We start from the raw sequence: 20911 nt of genomic DNA, 5'->3' as shown, positions 1-20911 counted from the left end.
GATCTCCGCGGGGAGGCACCTTCCCCTCCGCCTTTCGTCCGAGCGTACCTCTTCCCTGTCCTCTGCGTGGGGACGCGTCCGCGCCCCGCCACGGCGGAGCCCCGCAGCGCCGACCCCAGCGCACGGCAGCCGGTCCGAGCCCCGCCGTGGGGCGGCGCGGCGGGCGCACATGTCCCCGGCCGGCCCGCCCGCCAGGCACCGCCCCCGCCTCCTCCCCTCCCCCTGCCGGACACCGAGCGGCGCGGCGGGGCCTTCGCGGCTGCCGCCACGGCGCTCGGCTCCCGTCGCCCACCGGCGGGCAGCGCTGCCCTCTCAGCAGCCGCCAGGAAGCGGCCGGGCCGCCGTGCACCCGCCCGCTGCCGGGCATGAGCTCCGGCTCCCCCGGCGGCCGCAGCGGTGCCAGTGGCGGCGGCGGGCGGCGGCGGAGGCGGCGGAGGAGGAGAGGGGGGGCCCCGGGAGCGGCGACCTTCGCAGGGGGCTGCCGTGGCGGGAGATGCTCTTGCTCCCAGCGGCGCCAGGAGCAGCATGTTCCCCGGTGCCGACAGCACTAGCAGCACGGCCGCGCAGCCCGAGGCGGCGGGGGCCGCCGCCCCCGGCCCGCTGGGCTCACACGGCCCCGGCGGCGAGGCTGGCCGCCGCAGCGCCCCGGCGGCCGCCGCTGTGGCCGGCGGCGGCGAGGAGGAGGCGGCGGAAGACGAGGAGGACGAGGATCCCGGCTCGTCCCGCTTCGTGCTGGCGGCGGGGCTGGGGCTGCTGGCCGTATCCGTCGCCCACCTGGGGCAGGAGCGGGCCGAGGCGGGGGGCGGCGGGCCGCCGTGCCTGGCCCTGCTGCTGCTGCGCCTCGCCCTCTACGCGGGCTGCGCCGCCGCTGCCGCCGCGCTGGGCACCCTGATCGTCCTGATGTGTCGTGGCCGCCGCCGCCTGCCGCCGCCGGACTTCGCCGCCGCAGCTCCGGTCCTGCGGGTCGCGGGGGTAAGTAGCGGGAGGGGAGCGGAGCGGAGCGGGGCGAGCGGCGGTCGCGGCGCGCCCTCCCCTTCCCGCCGGCGGGAGAGCGGAAAGGAGGGGGACCGGAGGTGGTGCAGCCCTCGCTCCGCCGCGGAGCGCCAGGCCACCCAAACCCGGTGTCCTGTTGTCCTCCCTGGGCCGCAGTAGCCTGCCCACTCTGCTCTTCGTCGGGGCTTTAAATGGGAAAAGTTGTGCGGGAGGGTAGCAGGCGTACAGGAAAAATCAAGACTTTGCTCTGAGAGAGGTCTTTGGATTGCGGGAATGCTCGTACAGCAGTTTGTTGTTGGCTGTGTCTCAAATCCTTTTCTGCTCCTTCAGTTGAGATGTCATTAGTAGAAGGGAGAGACGTGCTCAAAGAGCCAGCATAGCGTTGCTTAAATGCATGCTCTGAAGTTGGGCAGCTTCAGATAGCATTATCATTACGCCTTGAGGAAGTGCCAACGTGTTCTCAAACCGCTGCAGACCTCCGTGTGAAAGATAAGTTAATTTTCTGTACCTCTAAAATGTAGTTCATCGTGTTCATGAGCTCTTTGTAGCTCACTGCTTAGTATTTTCTGGTTTCTTCGGAACGGGACTGGTAGCACAAGGTATCTGGAGACTGACTACAGGTACTGGTCTAAATAACTTTCCTCCCAGCCACACCCCCACCCCCTATCAAGTCATCCAACACTCCGGAGCTGATCCTAGACAGGCCTGAAAAACTGCTGCTGGAGATGAGGGTCTGCCTGCACTCCCGCTCTGCCCACAGGTCACAGGGATGTGGTGTTTGACATCACAGCCGGTGACTCTGGTCAGGTGCCCTTGGCTCCTCACCAGTCAGTTGTAGACCTTAGTGGGGTGTGTTAGCACGTGAAGTGCTGCAGCAGTAGACAGTACCACCTAAGTGCTATTTCACTTTGATAGTTATGTAGGATACCTGAGAGTGCTCTGCAAAGAATAAGGAGCATAATTTGTGCCACCTTGGTGTACAGCCTAGCTGTTCTGGTGACCCAGTTCATTACGTTTAGTACATGCACTCTTCTTGTTAGCAGCAAGTAAATAATGCTGTCACTTCTGTGTTTCTGGGGCTGCAGTTGGTGCAGCTGAATTTGCAGAAAGCAGAGGGTGCTGGCAGGGCAGAGAACCTGTTAGAAATCACTTGCTGATACAGTTCGCTGTCTTTCCGTCTTGTCAATCAAATCAGCTAACGACCTGTAGTAGTGGTTTATCCCTTCATTCTTTGACCTAGGGAGGGAAAGAGCCTGTGTTTGAGAGCAGTACATTTTTCCAGGCCTGCATTTAATGGAAACTGGCAGGACATTATTGTCAGTAGAAGGGATTGTTTAGCTAAGGGTGGGTGACTTAAAAAATACAACTCACAAAGGTGCATTCAGGATCTGTTTGTGGCAGTGGGTGTGTGTGATACTCGTTTTGTTTTCTCGGTAGACTTTTTTTTAAATCCTCTTCGCTTTGAAGACTCAACATCATACTCAGCTTTTTGAAGGGAGTGAAGAATAAACAGTGTGTATGAGCGTTAGAAGTGGGATATGGGGAAGTGAGAAGATGTAACACACAAAGTCAAGTGATAAGCAGAAGGTACCTGTTCTGTATGTAGTAAGTGGGTACAGATAGGGATTGTTCAGCTCGTTTTTGTTGGAGGAATGCTGAGGAACAAATGTGTATTAAGTACGTAAGCACCTGAGTAGTAAAAGACTATATGCTTTTGTATTTCACCATTCAACTACCTTACACCAACTGGGAAAAAAAGAAAAGGAAAAAAAAAAAGAAAAATGCATCAGTAATAAATTCCCGTTGCCTTCAGATTTGCAAGATTAATTATTTCAGTGATAATGCCATAGCTCCAGTGACATTTATGTGCTGGTATACTTATCTGAACATCTGGATGTGTGTTAATTTACTTTGAGGAGAACGTATTGTATACATAGTACAAAAAAATCTTTATATAAACTTAATAACTGAAATCTCCCTGCTGCTGCAATGACGAGCAACTTGCAGATTTGTGAAAAAGCTAAACAATGAAAATCGATTTAATTTGGGAAGCCGAGACTTTAAGAAAAAAATTAAATTTATTGCTCTCTTTCTCTCCCCCTTTGTGAAAAACATAACACATAAGCTCACTGAACAGGAGTGAAACGAGAACTGTCCAGAGACAAATACAGTCACTTTGGTTACTGTACAACATGCACTTTCTTTTTGTGGTATGTTCCTGCCTGTTTCTCTTCAAGTTGTTCTCCTATTGTGTCCATCCATTGGATTCATATATGTAAATAGTGCATACCTGTTTTTGCTTTGTGTGGTCTAGTATGTGGTGTTTGGATTTATTGTAGCTCTATGGTATGTGTTCGTTGTTTCAGAAGGGAATGGAAATCTGGTATTTAAAAGTCACTGCTAAAGCAGCAGTACCTGCTGCAACCCTTTTTCTGGCATTGTTTCTTTACCCTCTGCCTGATTCAGTTAAAATTTTTCTTTCCCCCCTCTTTGCACTGTTCTCAAAATTTAACCTGGCTGTATGAAAGGGACTGTCAAAAAAGTCCCTTTCTATTTAGAAGCTGTAATTCCAGGCATTTTATTTGGGTTTCTCATGCCTTCAATTCACAGTTTTGTTGATTTCTTTCTGATACAAAATGGCTTCAGGGCTGCAAAGCTCCTTGCCATACTTTTTCTGAACACAGTTTTGTATATGTTCAGCAGATTTCCTAATTGGTGCTTCAGCACAAATAGGTGAAGAAAATCATAGTGTCTATATAGCCAGCATATAGAAATGTAGGCCATTCAACTAAAATGTTTATTGCAAAGTTTCCTACATACATTTCTCTTTGAAAAATTTGTAGGTTAATCTTTTTATTATACATCCTTCTGTATTTACAGTGCTTTATTATCATTGAGTTGTTACTCTCCCATTTTTCATAGAGCCATATGATTCTGTTGTCTTGTCTTTTCTGGGAGCCAGTAGTAGGATGACTGTAAAGCAAATAATTTCTTCAGCCTTGTTGTGTCTTTTCCTCAAGAATAAGGAAGAACCTTCTGTTGGCCTAATAATTTTAAGTGTTTGTGGGATTTTGCCTTTTTTTTTTTTAGGATAAAGTCTTATGGCTGGCATCTTGCTCTGCATGTGTCAGATGTACACAAACTCAAGGCAGATAGGTTCATTTTTCGTTCTTTGAGTGATTTTCACATTGAGGTTAACAAATGAAGAAACACTAAGTATTCAGTAGTAAGTATTTACTCTAGTGAGAGTCAGGCTCACCTCTTGGAAAGTGCGTGGGAGTACTCTTGATCAACTTCAAAGGGACTTGGATCAAGTTCCTTATGCTGTGCTGAAAAAAGGGAGTTCTTTGTAAGTTCTCAATTCTGTAAGCGCTTACAATGTGAGTTTAGTGCTGTTGATTTTCATGGACCTGTTCATGCAAGTGAGTAACTTGGGTGAGGAAGTGCTGTGTTGCAGGTTCCGACTTCAGAAGAGCAAGGTGTATGCCTTTTTTCATTTTGCTTGAACTTGCTACTAGAGAAGCCATCTTTCCAAATGTGAAGCTGTGCTTTGTCCTAACTATTGTTTGTGTAACCCCTTTGGGACTTGAAAGGTGAAGACTTTCTGCTAAAGTCGGGTATCTGAGCAAGAGCATTTGAAATCCGCTGAGAACTGCAAAGCAAGGTGTGCACTTTATATCACCACGATGAGGTCTGCTTTCAACATAGTCTTCCTGTATGTGAGAGCTCTGATCACAAGGTGTATCTGGGCAGTCTTCTGGCTTCCACTTAAAGCTTTGTATTTCTTCCAGTGTTCTTTTATATTTTCATTGGAAAGAGAAGGGAAGAGAGGTGTACAGGCAACTCATAATATTGTTTTACTTATTAATGCCTCCAAGTATTTAAATTAACAATATTGGTAAATGGTTTCTATTGATATTGAAATAGTGGGAATCGAACGACACCTTGAAATCGTACATTATGTTATTGTCAGGTATTTTTCAGCATTTCTCAGGAGCTGTTTTAGGACAAGATTATTTGTGGTAGAGGAGGACAGCAAAATGCAAGATGGCAAAAAGGCATGGTGACCCAGTTGTACTTTCATAAAAATGTCTGTCTGAAAGGGGATTTTCACTTTTCAAGTATCAGTGGAGTTGCTCACACCAAAGATAGCCCTTGAAGAGACGTGTTAGAACATGTGTCACCTTTATAAATTCAAGCTTGTTCCCTACATGGCTGTTAACTTGTGTGGTTGTAGGGGAGATGGCTTTGACTCGTATGAAGAACCATGTTAACCAAGTTAGTGGGAAGGGGAAGGAAAACACATTTTCCCACATTTCCAGTGTGAGTTGTTTCTCTGCCAAAAAAACTGGCAGGACAGAGTTTTCTTTTCAGCATAGTGTTTTGACTCTGATTCAAAGCAAAAACTCTGAATAATAGAGAGTTGGGTTATCAACTTCATTTAAATAATGCAAAAACCAAGGATTAGTTTATTAGCTTTAAGTCCCGCATTTTAAATTCAGATTAAATGGTTGATACTCTGTATAGAGAATTATCTACCTACCCTGTCTTGCAGCACTAGCAGAAAGGTAATAAACATTGGTTTTTTCCATCGAAAAGGGTACACTGATTCTAATGTCCTGGTTGTAGTTTCCTATGATTAACAGTTACCAGTGATTTTGAGTATTTCTTTAAAACTTGGCTCCTGACATATTTGGTCATTCTTGTTCACTTCTGTTTAGTAGCTCTCAATTTTCAGAAATAGTTTCTTCTTACTTTCTGAGGGAGACATGTGACCATGTTTTATGTTCCTAAAGGCTTGTTCCATCCTTGAACGCGGACTTTTTGTGAATCTGACATTAATGGGAAAGCATGGGTAAATCTTTTCTCATTGGATTACGTAATTGTTGAAATCATAGAATCGTTTAGGTTGGAAAAGACCTTTAAGGTCACCAAGCCCAACCATTAACCTAGCACTGCCAAGTCCACCACTAAACCATGTCCCTAAGCACCACATCTACACATCTTTCAAATACCTCCAGGGATGGTGACTCCACCACTTCCCTGGGCAGCCTGTTCCAGTGCTGGACAACCCTTTCGGTGAAGAAATTTTTCCTAATATCTATCCTGGTGCAACTTGAGGCCATTTCCTCTTGTCCTATCATTTGTTACTTGGGAGAAGAGACTGACCCCCACCTCTCTACAACCTCCTTTCAGGTAGTTGCAGAGAGCAATAAGGTCTCCCCTCAGCCTCTGCTTCTCCAGGCTAAACAACCCCAGTTCCCTCAGCTGCTCCTCATAAGACTTGTGCTCTAGACCCTTCACCAGCTTCATTTCCCTTCTCTGGACACGCTCCAGCACCTCAATGTCTTTGTTGTAGTGAGGGGCCCAAAACTGAACACAGTATTCGAGGTGCAGCCTCACCAGTGCTGAGTACAGGGGGACGATGACTTCCCTAGTCCTGCTGGCCACACTATTTTTGATACAAGCCAGGATGCTGTTGGCCTTCTTGGCCACCTGGGCACACTGCCAGCTCATCTTCAGCTGTCTGTCAACCAATACCCCCAGGTCTTTCTCTGCTGGGCAGCTTTCCAGCCACTCTTCCCCAAGCCTGTAGCGTTGCATGGGGTTGTTGTGACCCAAGTGCAGGACCTGACACTTAGCCTTGTTGAACCTCATACCGTTGGCCTCAGTCCATCGATCCAGCCTGTCCAGATCCCTCTGTAGAGCCTTCCTACCCTCAAGCAGATCAACGCTCCCACCCAGCTTGGTGTCATCTGCAGACTTACTGAGGATGCACTTGATTCCCTTGTCCAGATCATTGATAAAGATATTAAACAGAACTGGCCCCAATACTGAGCCCTGGGGATCGCTGCTTGTAATTGCCCACCGACTGCATTTACTCCATTCACCACAACTCTCTGGGCCCAGCCATCCAGCCAGTTTTTTTACCCAGTGAAGTGTACGCCCGTCCAAGCCGTGAGCAGACAGTTTCTCCAGGAGAATGCTGTGGGAGACAGTGTCAAAGGCTTTACTAAAGTCTAAGTAGACAACATCCACAGCCTTTCCCTCATCCACTAAGTGGGTCACCTTGTCATAAAAGGAGATCAGGTTAGTCAAGCAGGACCTGCCTTTCCTAAACCCATGCTGACTGGGCCTGATCACCTGGTTGTCCATCAGATGAAGCTTGCAAAGGTAAGCTTGCAGGAGCCCCAGCAGCTGTAGGAAGTGGAAGGTTTGCCATCTGTGGGCATCAATTTCAAGCATGATGCAAAGCAGATCTTGACATCATGAGCAGTTTGGAGCAGCTGTGAGGGGGAGGAGAAACTTCCTAACTTCTTTCAGTCTTGATCATTACACCTTAGTAAGTCTTCAGAAGTATTTATGGGTTTTTTACCAACCTAAAGCCAAACATGTTCTCTGGTCTGTCTCATTCTCTGGTCCATTACGGAGTATTAAGAGCTCTGATATTGCAGGCTTTTGCTGTTACTTCTGCCAGTCATTACAGTCTCTGCTTGCTGCTCTTCTGTTGTGCTTGTTTTAGATTCTCTTGGGCTTGCAACCAAATATTCTAATCTACTGCCATTCTTTTAATTTATCAGTTGTTTCTGGATTGAAAGGAGAGGATATGTTTAAGTTTGTTTTGTTTTTAACAGAACCGAGAGTCTGATACTTTTGTTCTTAGTGCTATCTCTTATATAGGCAGGTTAACAATCAGCTTTTGATGATGCAGGTGAGTTTACTACTAGGCAAGTCTTGAAATGAAAATCATTAAAAGATATCACATTGCCTATCAATTTCAGGAATATTTTAAAATTTTAAGAGAGTGCTGCATGAATCTCAAACGTTCAGTTACAGTTCAGTGGGGGCCTGTTACACTTTGGGGCCTGTAGGTTGGATATTTCTGCTACAGTTTATTTTTAGGGATCTGTGGAATATCTGTTATCCTTAGGGATTTATAAGCTTTTTCAGAATTGAAGTTTTGTTAGGACTGCATGTGTTGATTACCTGCAGGTAGAACTTTGAAGTGATAACTTTATTCTCACAGGAGACTAATTTCAGGAAATGAAATATTTTTCAGACTCTGTGTCTCACTTATTTGTCCCATAACTCCTTAGCGGTGAGCAGACTTAGTTTTCCACACAGCCTTTTATCCATCATGTATATTTAGAGATTTCTTGTCTTGTCATGCAACCCTTTCTGTTTCCTTCCATTGTATCCTGTGTCGTCTTCAGCTCTGCATTGTATTGTGCTTGACATTTAATTTTCTCAACATTGTGTTAGATTGACATTTCATACTTTGCTGTGAATCAGGCTGCTTTTACCTTTGTAGGGACTGCATCTCACTTGAAAAGCATTTTATGACTGACAACATAACTAGGGAGTTAGTTCATTTCTCCTGATAACTGAGCCACGCTGAGTCAGTAAGACAGATGGGTGGTGGGCTTATTGGGATCTTGCTGTCCAAGTCTCTGGCAGGGGAGTCCTAAAGGTGGAACCAAAACCTCTGTAATAAGGTCAAGAGTGAAAGCATCTTGCATTCAAGATACGCTTTGGGATTGAAAATACTGTACATGCATATCAAAAACATTCTGAAAATAAAATCTGATCATGTTCCTTCTTATTGCCAGGTCTTGGTTCCTTGTGCTCTGCAAAGGAGAGCAGCAAAATTTACCAAAGCAAGAGGCGGTTATGTAGAATACTATATCCTTTCCCAAGCTGCCACCTTGTTAAGTGATTTAAAAAAAAATAATTGTGTAGTCATAGGGGTCACAAACATAAGTTTGTGTTGTGTCCATGGGAGGTTTATATGACCAGTCATTCTGTACCATTTTTTCCCCTATTAAGCACGCACAGTGAAAGAGAACAAGTTAACGTTAATAAAATCAATGATGACGATTCATTCTGCATGTTTTGTGATGCTCTGTTAAAAAGGCAGAACACCCTACCTTTGTACAGTGAAAAGTCATGTGGGAGGGAGGGTATAGCAGTAGACAACACAGGAGTTTCTCTCTGATTGTCAAGCTGAGACTCTGCAGCTGAGGCACGAGTCTGTGCAGGTTTTTTCTGGCTTGCCAAGCAATTCAGTTTTTGTGGCACATGGCTCTCTTGGCCTTGAAGTATAGGCCATAGGTTCTTGTCTTTTTTTAAGAGAGGAGGAGAGTGTGGAGATGTTTAGTAGAATGGGGCTGTGCATGTACCGTGAGAATTCATGTGAGCCTTTATTTTGATAGTGATATTAAAGATCTCAGCAGAGAATAATTCTGTATTTCTTGCTGAGCAAAAATTTAAATGCTAACTTACCAGTTATTTCTTAGCTGTAGTGATGGGAATGAAAGTGTTACCTGATAAAGGCTTCATTTTCATATTCTTATCTGTCTAGTATTATATGAAATCTCAAGTGAAGGAAGTTCTGCCTGGATTATAAAGTTTTTATACTGCTACAATTTTATCAGTGTTGAACACAGTACATTTAAGATGGAAGATCCCCATATAATAAACACAATTTACATGTTCCAGAAGCTACTGTGTTAGTGGAAATAAGATATGCTGATATTATAAAATCATTACTGAGATAATGATGCTTAACATAATAGGATTAACGTGCTTTAAATATGTTGATTTTTAAATTGGTAGTTGTGGTATCCCTTAATATATGTAGATTAATGCTTAATGGGACACACATATACTTGCTTTGTAATCTAAAATAGAACTATAGGTATTAATTAAAAAATATTAACTCTTGTGAATAGAAAATTTATTTTTGCATCATAAGTTGAAGTAATATTTACTACTATAAGAAAACATCTATCCAGATCAGTTAAAGCTGAATTTATGGAGAGTTCAGTGAAGTATTATTTGAAGCTGTGACTCTCTATCATCAAAGTCCAGTCTGATGTTAATGTATGTTTTACAAAGAAAATAAAATTAATAGGGCAGCAGTGGGTGGAGCAAGTAGCTCTGAGTAACTGGATAGTTCTTGTATGCTGAATTAGATGTAGTCTTTGCCTTTTAGATCAGTGATTAAACTGAGCGTCTCATGCACAATACCCATTTATATTGTGGGATCCGTCCTGAGCTCCATTCTAGTTTTGTTGTAATTCAGTTAATGTAGTAGAAATAATTGTTAATTTTTCTCTGCTTCTGGCTTTAATTCCGTGGCAGAGTAAGTCTGTGTGTGGCGTGCCTGTAGTAGGTGCCTGGCCTTCTGCTGTTGTGTTTTAAGAATTACATTTGATGACTGAGTATTGCGGATGGATTTCTTGATAGCGGAAGGTACTCCTGTGTTCTCCATGCTTTGGCTTTTATTCAGTGTAGTTGTTGCAACACCTTCTTATTTCGTTAGTAATTAACATTTTTTGTTTTCTTCAAAACTAATTTTAAATTACTGAAATTGTTTAAACCAATAAATGACATGAACTTAATTTTTGCATCTGTGGGAGACTGAACCTGAGACAAAATTTCAGGCTCATTGCCAGCCTTGGGGTTTTTTTTCCTGGACCTTTCAGACTGTTGTTGTCTGCATCTTAAATTATTCTCAAAAGTATCAAACAATGAGTATTATTCAGAAGTCTCCAGGAAATACACACATCCTTTTTTTCAGCCTGTAAACAAAGTCAAAATTGGGAAAAACTTGAACTGTTCCAGGAAGCAGGCCTCCCTGTTTGTTAGCAACCTCATTCTTTGCATGTGCTGTCCAAATGTGCTCACCCCTACCCCTTCAAGTCATTTTGTCAAGCCATATTTAAGTTTCAGTCTGGTTTCTGCCATTCTTCAACAATAAACTCAATGGAGTGGAGCCCTATTTTTGGGAGCTAATATAGTGCAAGTCAGGACTAATGGGGAACATACCAGGTTTTAATCAGTATAAAAGAGCAGCTAAGCTAGAGCTTTGGCTGTATTAAATCCATTTATGAACATCTTTGTCTCAGTCAGGGTTACGCGAACTGTTTCATGAAATGTAGCACCAGTTTCCTTTAGTGAGCGACATGAAGAAAAATGTGAAAACATTCAAGTCTAGGCTTTCTAGCTGAACCTGTTCTCTGCATACGTTCTCCATCTGACTTGAGGCAGGGGTGGGAAGAAAATCTTCCAGTAAAATCTGCTGGATTTTTCATTCTCTCAGCTGTTAGAGCTGATTTTGGACTGTGAATTTTCTGAAATCCTTCTGTTATCACAGGTGCTGGTAAACCTGTGTTACCGGGTTGTTACTGTTGGTTTCAAGGTGTTTGTTGCTGTATGTCAGGCAACTCAGGGGTGCCTGTTAGTTTTTTAGAGGTGGTTTTTTTTAGTTTTCATCCTTATTGTTCTCACAGAAACAGAATTTTTTAAAAGTAAATCAAAGCTAACAAGACTTAAGACTTGATTCTGCTAAATGCAAGTTCCTAAGACTGAAAGGAAAAAAGACTTTGATCAGCTGTTTTAGAGAAGGCAAATTAAGATCTGATACATTATCAATGACTAAATTAAATTCACAGTTCTCTGAAGGATCATCAAGAATCACAGAACAGTTCAGGTTGGAAAGAATGTCTGGAGGGCATCTAGTCCACCCCCCTGCTCACGGTGGGTCGAACCAGTAAGGTTGCTCAGGGCTTTCTCCTGTTGAGTTTTGAATATCTCCACAGATGGAGACTCCACAGCCTCTCAGCACCCCCGTTCTGGTATTTGACCAGCCTCATAGTTAAAATAGTTTTGCCTTGTAAGTGATGGGATTTCCTGTGTTGCAACCTTGCCTCTTGTCCTGTGCATCTGCAAGAAGAATCTGGCGCGCTCTTCTCTGTACCCTCTCATTTGGTAGTTGGAGACAGCAATAAGGTCTCCCATGAACTGTTTTTTCTTAAGCCTGAACTAACCCAACCCACATCACTCCAATGCATTTAAACATTCCTATTTATTCAAATGTTAGATTCTCATCTGTTCTTTAAAATTTGTTTTTAAACAAAGTTGAAACCTTGTTTTTAAACAAGGTTTGTTTCTTGCTCTGTACTTCTCTCTCAGACTGTGCATGGTGTTGTATGCAATACCTGTATGAGTATGGAAAATTTATCAGAAAATCCACTATACCGTGCATCTTCCTTTGCCCTTCATTAATTACATTTGTGCAGCAGTAAAATCACCATTGCTAGTGGTGGTATTCACTTCTTACCTTTTAAATTCTTTTTGATCACTTGTCTTACTTGAATTTCTCCATGCTAAACATTGATGTTACTCTTTTTTTTTAAATGAAAAGCTGGTGCCTTTTAGAAGTCAAACGTACCAACTGTAGAGGACGTTCTCAATGAAATATATTCTTGCAAGCTGAAATGTGAGTTTGTATCTTGGTATTTAAGAGGCAGCATTTCACTGAGGCAGTGATAGTCTGCCTTGTTCTTAACATGAATGTTCAAGATTGAAACATAAAAGGATCAGTTCCTGCTTTGTGGAATTGTGTAGATTGGATCGTAGTGTGGTGATGTGGAGCCAGCTACTTGCAACTGTGGATCCCCTCTGAAGGCCTTTTTTTTTTTTTTTTTTTTTTTTGTTCCCTCTGCTGTAAAGAAGTCCTAAACTGAGGCAGGTAGGGAGGCAAAAGTAAGAGTTCAGCATTTATAATTTTTGTATCTCAGTTTGTGTTTAAACTATTTTTGAAAGGAGTAATTTGTCTAGCGCTTCATGAGAGCGCTTACTGATGCTTTAGGCCATAAAAAACACTTCCTGCAAACTATGTACAAATGAGAACTGTGGATGCCTAAATTAGGGGCTTGAGGTTACCGACCTCTATGCAGGGATGACTGTTTAGCACAAGGCTTAGTCTTGTAGGATACCCAAGCTAGCATGAGTGTTAAGGAGGATGGGGTATGTTGAGCACAGAGCTTCAGTCAGGATTGTGGCCTTGTGTTTAGGAGCTCTTTCTTCACAGAAAGACCTGAGCGATTTTGCTTAATAGGGCTTTCTGAATCCCTTCCCCCTCCCCAGATGTATTTGGGATGTTTAATGTCTCTGTGAGTCTGTCTTCTCTTTTTAAATTGGAGTGGTTGTGAATCATCTGATTTCCTGCTGCAAATAAAGCAGAAAAATCCTGAAGTAATTGTGTGACTAGCATTAACACAGCTTTGTGTGGAGGAAGCACGACAACATTAGCAGTCAGAGGTGATGTACTGGAGCCTTACAAATATTGTTGTTAGGCGTTCTTCCAGACAGCAGAAACACTTTCTTCAGCCGTTTATGGCTTAGCTTTTACTAGCATCGCAGTCAGGTAAAAGGGGGCCATGAAAATCTGTGGTGGCTCACTAATCAGATAATACTCTGTTCTTACCCCTCCTTAACTATAGTTTTGATAGTAAGATGTGCTGCAAATGGAGGCAAACATGCTGAAATCTTGCTGCTCTTGCCATTGATAGCGTTGTCAAGAGAGGAAGAAAATGGCTGGAAGACCACAGCCGTGGTCTCAGAGTAGCGACTGGAAGAAGTCTAGGGAGTGTTGCTGCACTCACCCAGAAGCTGGAACAAATTATCTGTGGGTGGAAGGAGGGCACTCAAGGCCTGGAAAGTATCTGTAGAAATGCTGTGTGTTAGGTGTGAGAGAGTCTGAACAGCTTTATTTTTGCTGTTGGGGTAATGCTTAGACTCCATCTATGTCCCATTAGACATGCTTTATACTAGATTCTACATGCATGTATGTGCAGTAGAAGGAAAATGTGTTACACCAAAATACACTATTAGCCTGCAAATTGGCTGAAATAATGGCATAGTACCTTTAAAAGCATTAAAGAATGTTTTTACTTAAACCCCCGTTAAAGGTTATACTGCTTTCTTATTCTCTATTTGGTGAATGTTGGAGGGATTGGGACATTTCTGAAGCGCTGTCTCCTCACTGAGAAGAGTCTGAGCTCCCATCAAGGGGAGCAAAGTAAGCTGAGTGGCAGTGGGGACAATTCCTATTTCTGATTTGAATCGCACTCCTTTCTATATAAGGACAGCATGAATCACTGCTTTTTGTCTACACCCTGAAAAATGTTTCTCTGTCTGCCCACCTGTTTGGACATTATAAGGGCTAATACTCCAAAATAGACAAATGTTTGTATAGTACAGCAGGTTAAAATGCAGCAGCCAGAAGTGTCTTTGAAGGAAGAAGCCCAAAAGAATGTGAACCAAAATTACTGGAGGAGATCCAAGGGCTTCACTTTTATTTTAAAAAGTGGTTTATGAGGCTGAATGAAGTCCGTCTGACAGTAGGCTGTAAAGATGTTCTATTTGCTATTGACCTATCTCTTGGAAATCTTAAAAGCTGTGAAAATACTGAATAGAAGAGTTCCAGTTGTTTTATTAAATGCATGTCCTGTTCTCAATGCATTGAATTGCAAATTGGATACAGCTCCCTTCTACCAAAAAACAAAACCTTAAGATAATTTGGCAAGTTGTACAGTGTACCATATGCAACAGTGGGTATTAATGTGTGGTTAATGAACGATGTATAATAACCTCACAGACAATTGACACTCATCTGTTTTAATCATATGGGGTGACAATATTTGTATAAAAAACAAATTATGTAGTACTATCACCTTGAATTCCAGGTTGGTTTTTTTTTCTGTCATTTTTGGTTTATTTCTTCCTCCTATGATGAATGTTCTCTTTGAATTTCAGAGTAATGGGTCTGGAAGCTCCCATGATTCAGTCCAATCAAGGAGAGTGGTCATTTCTCACAACATGGATAAAGCACTGAAAGAAGGTGAGACTTAACTTGGACAAAGGCACATTAGACTGAATATCTCTTGTCCCCTTAGCAAACCATGACTGTACAATATTCCAGGATTTTAGAGTATAACCCTGGTTTATTCTGTGATACAAAATAAAAGTGCAAGGTCTTGGTCTTCCCAAGAGATCCATTGTAGTTAAGTAATGTGGTGTTGGTTTTGCAATTTAACCAGTATCTTGTAATTTTAGTGGCTGTTTTTTACATATATTAAAATAGAGTCCTTAATACTTGTGCACGAAACAAAAAGGTAACACTTCAAAGATTCTTGATTGGGTGTCCTGGTTTCAGCTGGGATAGAGTTAACTTTCTTCCTAGTAGCTGGTATAGTGCTGTGTTTTGGATTTAGCATGAGAATAATGTGATAACACACTGATGTTTTAGTTGTTGCTAAATAATGCTTACACTAACTCAAGGACTTTTTGGCTTCCAATGACCTGCCAGCGAGAAGCTGGGAGGGGGCACAGCCAGGACAGGTGACCCAAGCTGGCCAAAGGGCTATTCCATACCATATGATGTCATGCTCAGTATAGAAACTGGAGGGATTTGGCCGAGGGGTGGCTGCTTGGGGACTGGCTGGGCATTGGTCGATGGGTGGTGAGCAATTGCATTGTGCATCACTTGTTTTGTATGTTCTATTATTATTATTATTTTCCCTTCCTTTTCTGTCCTATTAAACTGTCTTTATCTCAACCTATGAATTTTACTTCCCCTCCCGATTCTCTCCCCATCCCACTGCAGGGGAGTGAGCAAACAGCTGCGTGGTGTTTAGCTGCCTGCCGGGTTAAACCACAACATTGGGTTTCCTGAACTGATAAATCCTGTAGGCTCTTGCAAACAGTCTTCCCATTTAGTGCAATTCTTGCTGTGACAACTAAATCTAAAATCAACATTAGTATTTCTGGCTGACACAGTCTATGAAATCTGTGGGTCACCAGTACAGTCACTGGGCTTTAGATTGTAAAATGTGAACTATGATAATATGGATTTAAAATACCTTGTTTACAATTCTTTAAAGAATAACTACTACTTCTGGACACATTTTTTCAACTGACTCCTAGTAATAAAAAATATTGTGGAACTTGGGATAGTATCAGAGTTTGAAGCAAAAATTTTTTGATTTGTTACTTAAAAGTTTATGCTAGGTTGGAACTTAAAGACGATTTTGGGGGAAAAAAACCTGGCTTGCATATTAAAAGAAGAAAACATATGAAGAGTTGTGTACTGTAGCTTTTAAAATATATTTATAAAATATGATGCTATTTCAGTCTTTTGTAAATATTTTATCTAATTTTGAATGTATTTTCTTTAAGATTTCTTTGCAGCACTGTTTTATTTCCTTATCTTTTTTCACATCTGGAGAGTATTTTAAAATTAGCATTGCTTTAAACAGGTTGGTTGTGTTATGGAAACTTATTGGGATGCGTAATATCTTTAAAGTTATTTTTATGAATAGCTGTTAGCAGGATATGTAGCTAAAATGTAAAATTAGAGCACTTTATCTACTATAGCATGTTTCTGTGAAGGTGAACTATTGTAACATACCATAATTTGGTTTTAGGTACCATTTTCATCTGGAATGTTTCAGATTACAGGATTCCTGATGACATGAAAAGGATAGTGGAGTCTAAACATTACATGTATGAAACAAGCGCTAACAAGTTATTTGCTGTATTCTCACATGTGTACTTTACATTTTGGATAACCTACATTGGAGTTTGAAATTAAGCCTTGACATAATCAGCACAGAGTCAGAGATAGTGGGGTTATCTGGAGACAGACAACAGGTATTGTGGAATACTGGGGGAAAGACAGTTGTGTTACGCTTCCATCCTGTTACTTGCGCATAGGAGTAACTCGTGTCTGTAAAAAATATGGGAGCTGCCTTCACCTAAGGTATTTATCCTGCAGATAGCATTCAGTTGGATGCATGAGTCCATCCTTACTCAGTAAGGCTGAAAGCAAGTTAACGATATTGATTCATTTTTCAGAGTTGAAGACCTTCTGTTGTGGTAGCTTAGTTGCCTTTCTGCTGTTTCTTTTCAGAGTAGCTTTTACGCTCCATTCTCACTCTGAAGTTTGGAAAGCAAACTTGTCAGATTTGGTTGTATTTCTTCCAGGCCTAAGTGACTAATGAAGCCAACTTCTTCTCTGTTATGCAGTTTGACAAGGATGAGACTGTACTTTTCACTCTACCACATGTAGACTTAAGCAGGCATTTTGGTTTTGGAAGGTGTTCAAGTCAACTTAAGTTGGAGATACTGAATGAATCCCAAAAAGAAACATTTTACTTTTTTATTAGAGTAAAATGATCGGTCTGTCTGAAAATAGGCAGGACACATACCTTGCCCTGTGACAGTTCTGAAATTTGTAGTTGTCTTGATACTATGAAAGCTTTCTTACAAGTTCATGGTTAAATAAAACTTTATTACTAATGATATAAAAAATACTGTCTGTATTTCTGTTTCATTAGTGCCATACTCTAATGCTAATCAATCTTACACTGATGAGGATTAAAGTATTTGTAAATCCCGGGAATTTTTGCCAACTTCTTGCTGTTTAGATCTAACACGCTGTTCAACAAAATGCTTTAAAAAATCTCATTCATTTAGTTAGGAGGCTTTCAGTTCTCCTGAGATTTTAATCTTGGGGACCAGTTCAGACTCCTACTGCCACTTGAGGTTTTGAGTAGGTGTTGTCAGATTATCACAGTCAATGGGGTTTTGCAGTGTTTTTTTAATCAGATTTTACTTCTCTTTACGTTACCTTAGAGATGCAAGGATAACATTTTTGGAGGAGCTGGCATCACCTAATTTCAGAAATGCTATTGCTGGTTATGAAGAGACAGCCCTTTGGTTAATTCTAGCTTCATCTGTTTTTCATAATTTGTGTGATTAAGTTTGCCTAGGGTTTACTGTTAGTTGCTAACTATCTTGCACCCCTCAAGAATTGCCTGTTGACTGTTACTCAGTCATGCCATGCTTTTGCTGGTGATACAGCCAGTCTGTGTGGACTTTTCCCTCTGGGTTTAGAGTGGCTCTCCATTACTGCACCGTTCCCTGAGGTTCTGTGCTGTGTCTCGCTTGACAAGCTGTCACGTGCTTTACTGCATTTTTCCTGATGTTCTCATCATAGCCTGTTAATGTAGTTGGAAGGCTAGATATCAGTGATCATCCTTAGTTTTAATTGAAGGAGTCATGCATGTTTCCATTTCAACCATCAGTCTTATTTCAGTAAACTTGAAAACATTATGGTGCTTAAATAGTATTCCTGTGATGATCTTTGGCTGATAATAGTTGCCTGTGTCTTGGATAGGTTCTCGTCTTGCCAAAGGCAGTGTAACAGAGTTGTTGGGAATTGTCTTTCTACAATATTGGTCACTAAGCGCCACCAAGAAGGAACTTCTGTTTACGTTGGTTTACAGCTCAGTTCTAAACTTCTTTCCTATTCCCATTGGCAACAGAGAGGTATAAAAGGATGGTGCTTCAGAGTGCTGCTTTATTCTTAATTATAGCATACTTGCACAAGCTGTAGATACAAGGTGAGGGAAAGCTGTGAATTAGCTCTGCGACTGTGTGGTGTGTTTTATGAAATCTAAGTGCTCAAAATCAGAACAAGTGTAACGTTATAAAAAGATCTTCCTTGTTGAATATGGCAGAAAGAGAAGGCCTTTTAGTTATAAACCCCCAAGTACCTTTTTCGGCCAGTAGTACTTGAGTGACTAACACTGAAATATGTTTTTTTCAGTATTTTTCATGCTTTTTCTTGATAGATTGATTTGATTATTGTTTGCCCTTCATTTATATTATGCAAAGAAAATATGATCCACTTTTACAAATACTTTTAACCTTTTAATGCTTCCCGTTGCTTATCTGGTAACTTCATGTTTTCAGCCCATATCATATGGTAGTTGTCCTGGTTTCAGCTGAGATAGAGTTAATTTTCTTTATAGTGGCTGGTGTGGGGCTATGTTTTGGATTTGTGCTGAAAACAGTGTTGATAATACAGAGATGTTTTAGTTGTTGCTGCACTACTCAAGGACTTTTCAGCTTCCTGTGCTCTGCCAGGTGCAGAAGAAGCTGGGAGGGGGCACAGCCAGGATAGTTGATCCAAACTGACCAAAGGGCTATTCCATACCACATGACGCCATGCTCAGTATATAAAGCTGGGGAAGAAGAAGGAAGGGGGGGACATTCGGAGTGATGGTGTTTGTCTTCCCAACTAACCGTTATGGGTGATGGAGCCCTGCTTTCCTGGAGATGGCTGAACACCTGCCTGCCCATGGGAAGGAGTGAATTAATTCCTTGCTTTGCTTCGCTTGCGTGCGCAGCTTTTGCTTTCCGTATTAAACTGTCTTTAACTCAACCCTCGAGTTCTTACTTTTGCTCTTCCGATTCTCTCCCCCATCCCACCGGGGGGGAGTGAGCAAGCGGCTGCGTGGTGCTTAGTTCCCAGCTAGGGCTAAACCATGACAGTAGTTTAGGAACATATCTCTTAAGAGAGACTGTGCTCAGTCAGATGCGTGCTGCTGTTGCTCAGCGTACTGTTTGGGCTGAGGGCTGTAGCTGTCAGTAGATTTATCCACCGTGTGTGTAGCCGGTCTCCCTGGAACTGAATTTCATCTTCCTTTTTTATTACCCCATATCCTGTGGTCTTTTTGTTATTCTTCACAGTCAGTCTTTGTCTCTACTGCTTTAGTAGTGCCAGGAAAATTGGTCTTCATATTACTTACCTGCTTTACTGGATCATTTATGAGTAAGTAAAACAGCACAGGCCGTAGCACTAATCCCAGTAGAACTCCACTGGTGAAATCCTTCTGCTGTGAAAATTGACTGTTTATTCATATCCTACGTTTCTTAGCTCTTAAAATACTTCATGCCAGAGAGCCATCTCTTCTTTCATAGTGCTTATCTTTCTTCAGCCCTGTGTTGAGGTGACCTTGTTGGAAATATTTTGGGAATTTAATTAGATTGTACCTGTGGATCAGATCTTGCCTGTCTGTGTTCTTCTTGACCCCTTAGAAGAACTCTATTAGGGGTGTAAGGCAGGACTTCCCTTTACAGAAGGAGTTTTTTCCCAATCTATCTCATTTCCCAGCTTAAGATCCACACATTGACGTTTAGAAAAAAAATTTGCAGTAGCTTCTGCCACTCTTATTTGAAAAGCTGTATTTTTTTTTTCCCCACAGTTCTCAAAAAATGAGTTGTTTGGGTCCAAAATATGAGCAAGACTTAATTTGAATTCATGTTCTCTCTGCTACTGGGATTCAAACACTTGGAGCTAAGAACCCTTGGCAAAGGGTACATGGGAAAAACTGTTTGAACAGAAATTTGTCTGAATTATTTTTTGAATGCATTTCCTAGATTTTTAACACATTTTTTTTCTCTATTGTTTATCTATTTGGAAATTTCTATGTTTTTTCTGCACATTCATAATAATTATTAAAGAAGCAAATGTCAAGAAAATGTTAATAAAAATAAACCAAACAGTGTGGAATGGGAGACTGTCAGGGTATGATCCATTTCACACAGGGGCTATCCATCTATGCACAACGATAACATCTAGTCTATTAAAGAAACATGTCAGTTTCATGAAGTTTGAATAATGTTGTAAAATGCAAGGAAACCAAGAAATGCTACTGTATTCCAAGCATGAACTTTAACAAGAGAACTGCAGTCTATAAATCACTATTGCTAGTGACTGGGGCAGGTTCCCAGTCACTGAAGTCTAGGCATTTACACAGCATTTTGCCAGCCTTTAACACCATGTTCCAAATAAAGATTTAGTGGGAATGAGAAACTTCAATAAAGATAGATAATGTTAAATATAAACCCTCATCATCTTAATTTGTATTGTATAGCTAAAGCATAATAAACTCTAAAATACAGTAAGTGAATAATGGGCTTTATCTCTTTCAATTTAAAAATTCATGTCTTGGAAATGATAGAGTTGCATATTCAGATTATTTATTAGCAATTTTTATGGAGTTAAATATAGGGTCTTTAATATTTTAATTTGATTTTTGAGGACAAAGATAAGGCTGCTTCTCCCCCTCCTCCCCCCCCCCCCGGATTGGCTTTTGGCAGGGGGGAAAAAGTAGTAGCTGTAACAAATAACTAAGCATTTAACATTTACCTCTATAGAACAGTTCTTTGCCAGGTACTTAATGGTGGTATAGTCTGTCATCTTTTTCATTAAATATTT

The 20911-nt window shown here is 41.7% G+C and overlaps 1 protein-coding gene across 1 annotated transcript in view; it reads left to right on the top strand.

Moving 5' to 3' along the window:
* Nucleotides 1–208: 208 nt before the first annotated feature.
* The window catches only part of SNX25 (sorting nexin 25), a 91378-nt gene continuing 70675 nt past the window's right edge, over nucleotides 209–20911 (top strand). The window contains exons 1-2 of the mRNA XM_072862575.1: nucleotides 209–972; nucleotides 14599–14683. Of these exons, the coding sequence (XP_072718676.1) occupies nucleotides 526–972; nucleotides 14599–14683 (532 nt within the window). The 5' untranslated portion in view covers nucleotides 209–525. The remainder of the gene's footprint in view (nucleotides 973–14598; nucleotides 14684–20911) is intronic.

The sequence above is a fragment of the Ciconia boyciana genome, chromosome 5, assembly GCF_034638445.1.
Source record: "Ciconia boyciana chromosome 5, ASM3463844v1, whole genome shotgun sequence".
NCBI classification, from domain to species: domain Eukaryota; kingdom Metazoa; phylum Chordata; class Aves; order Ciconiiformes; family Ciconiidae; genus Ciconia; species Ciconia boyciana.
Note: the sequence above shows the minus strand (reverse complement) of the source record. Positions and strands in the feature narration are given on the sequence as shown.